Source organism: Cyprinodon variegatus, unplaced genomic scaffold (genome assembly GCF_000732505.1).
Source record: "Cyprinodon variegatus isolate N-32 unplaced genomic scaffold, C_variegatus-1.0 Scaffold3354, whole genome shotgun sequence".
Lineage (NCBI taxonomy): Eukaryota > Metazoa > Chordata > Actinopteri > Cyprinodontiformes > Cyprinodontidae > Cyprinodon > Cyprinodon variegatus.
The window spans coordinates 6,542-7,927 of record NW_015153807.1 but is presented as its reverse complement, the minus strand read 5'-3'; the positions used below and the strand labels follow the sequence as shown (position 1 = coordinate 7,927).

At 34.1% G+C, this 1,386-nt stretch overlaps 1 protein-coding gene across 1 annotated transcript; it reads left to right on the top strand.

Annotated features, from left to right (window-relative positions):
• Window positions 1-34: 34 nt before the first annotated feature.
• LOC107081198 (alpha-1-antitrypsin homolog) lies at window positions 35-544 on the top strand (the record flags this gene model as incomplete). The annotated part of the gene is made up of 2 exons (XM_015369400.1): window positions 35-181; window positions 267-544. Coding segments are annotated over 2 exons (348 nt in total), but the record flags the coding sequence as incomplete, so codon positions are not given.
• Between the last annotated feature and the right edge of the window lie 842 nt (window positions 545-1,386).

The window sequence follows — 1,386 nt, the reverse complement described above, 5'->3', positions numbered from 1 at the left end:
TATAATTATTATTATTTATTTATTTTTTTTTAGGGAATGGAAAATCTTTGTTCCCAAGTTTTCTATCAAAACCTCCTCCAAGTTAAATGACGTGCTGAAAGGGATGGGAATAACAGATGTGTTTGGGGTTCGGGCGAATCTGAGTGGCCTTGCAGAGGAAAAGAACCTGACTGTTTCAGAGGTAAGATGAGAAAATATGATGGAAAGATCCTTGCTTATGTTATCTTAACAAAATCAACTCACTCTGCTTTAATTGCACTGTAAAGGTTGTGCACAAAGCCACGCTGGACGTAAATGAGGTTGGAGTCTATGCTGGAGCAATTACTCGTATTAGACTCTATCCAGAGCCCCTTATATATGGTGCCATCCCAGAGATGAAGTTCAACCGCCCTTTCATGGTGATCATCACAGAGAGAAACGCAGAAAACATTCTTTTTATCGGCAAGATTGTCAACCCAATCATCTGAGGAAAGAGAGCTTTTGTTGGTACAAACTCAATACAATGGAAATACTTTATTTGATGCCTTGTTCCAAATGCATAAACAAATATTTTCTGTTCTTTAATAAAAAAAAGAGATTGCACAATGATTTGCTTGACTAAAACTTTTTTAAGACAATGGTTTCACTTAGTAGCTATAGAGTTTTTATGTTCCTACTCATATTTTTTTTTACGTGTAGTCAATAATATGTCATGACTTGGTTTTATTTAAAATCTACATAGTGGTGATGATATAATAAAAACATACATGCAACACTGGGTAACACTTCACAATAAAGTTCACAAAATTGCATTAACTGTTAGAGAGTGCATAGGTAACTAATAAGTAACTAATGGGTAGTTAACCGGTACTTACTGGGGAAAACTCAGCCCAGCCTTATTATGGGATGACTGCACAGTTAGCATAGATATACAGAGTAATTAATCATTAACTAGTCGGTAGTTACCAAGGAAACCAAAGTGGAACTAATAAAGAAACTAAAATATAGTTAAATAGTTAGTAAGTAAGTAATGTTTATTGATATAGCACTTTTCATAGACTTTGAGGTCACAAAGTGCTTCACAAAATTACAATGCAAATACAAATACATTAGAGGACTACTGGTTCTTTACTGCAAAGTTAGGGTAGAAATTCTCAGTGTGGGTTTTGAATAAACCTCAAGCATTGAAATCACAGCCTATGAAAAACTACTTTACTCAATACCAAATTATTGGCTGGCTATTATATTACGTAATCAGTTGAGTCAAGCATAATATTAAGTCGTATCAGTACCTGACCATTATCTTTGTTTGTATATCCTAAAGTAAAGTCGAGGATCATACCAGGTAATATCCTCATTACAATCATTACTTGGCAATTAATTAGTGTTTTTGTTTGCCTTTAAGTA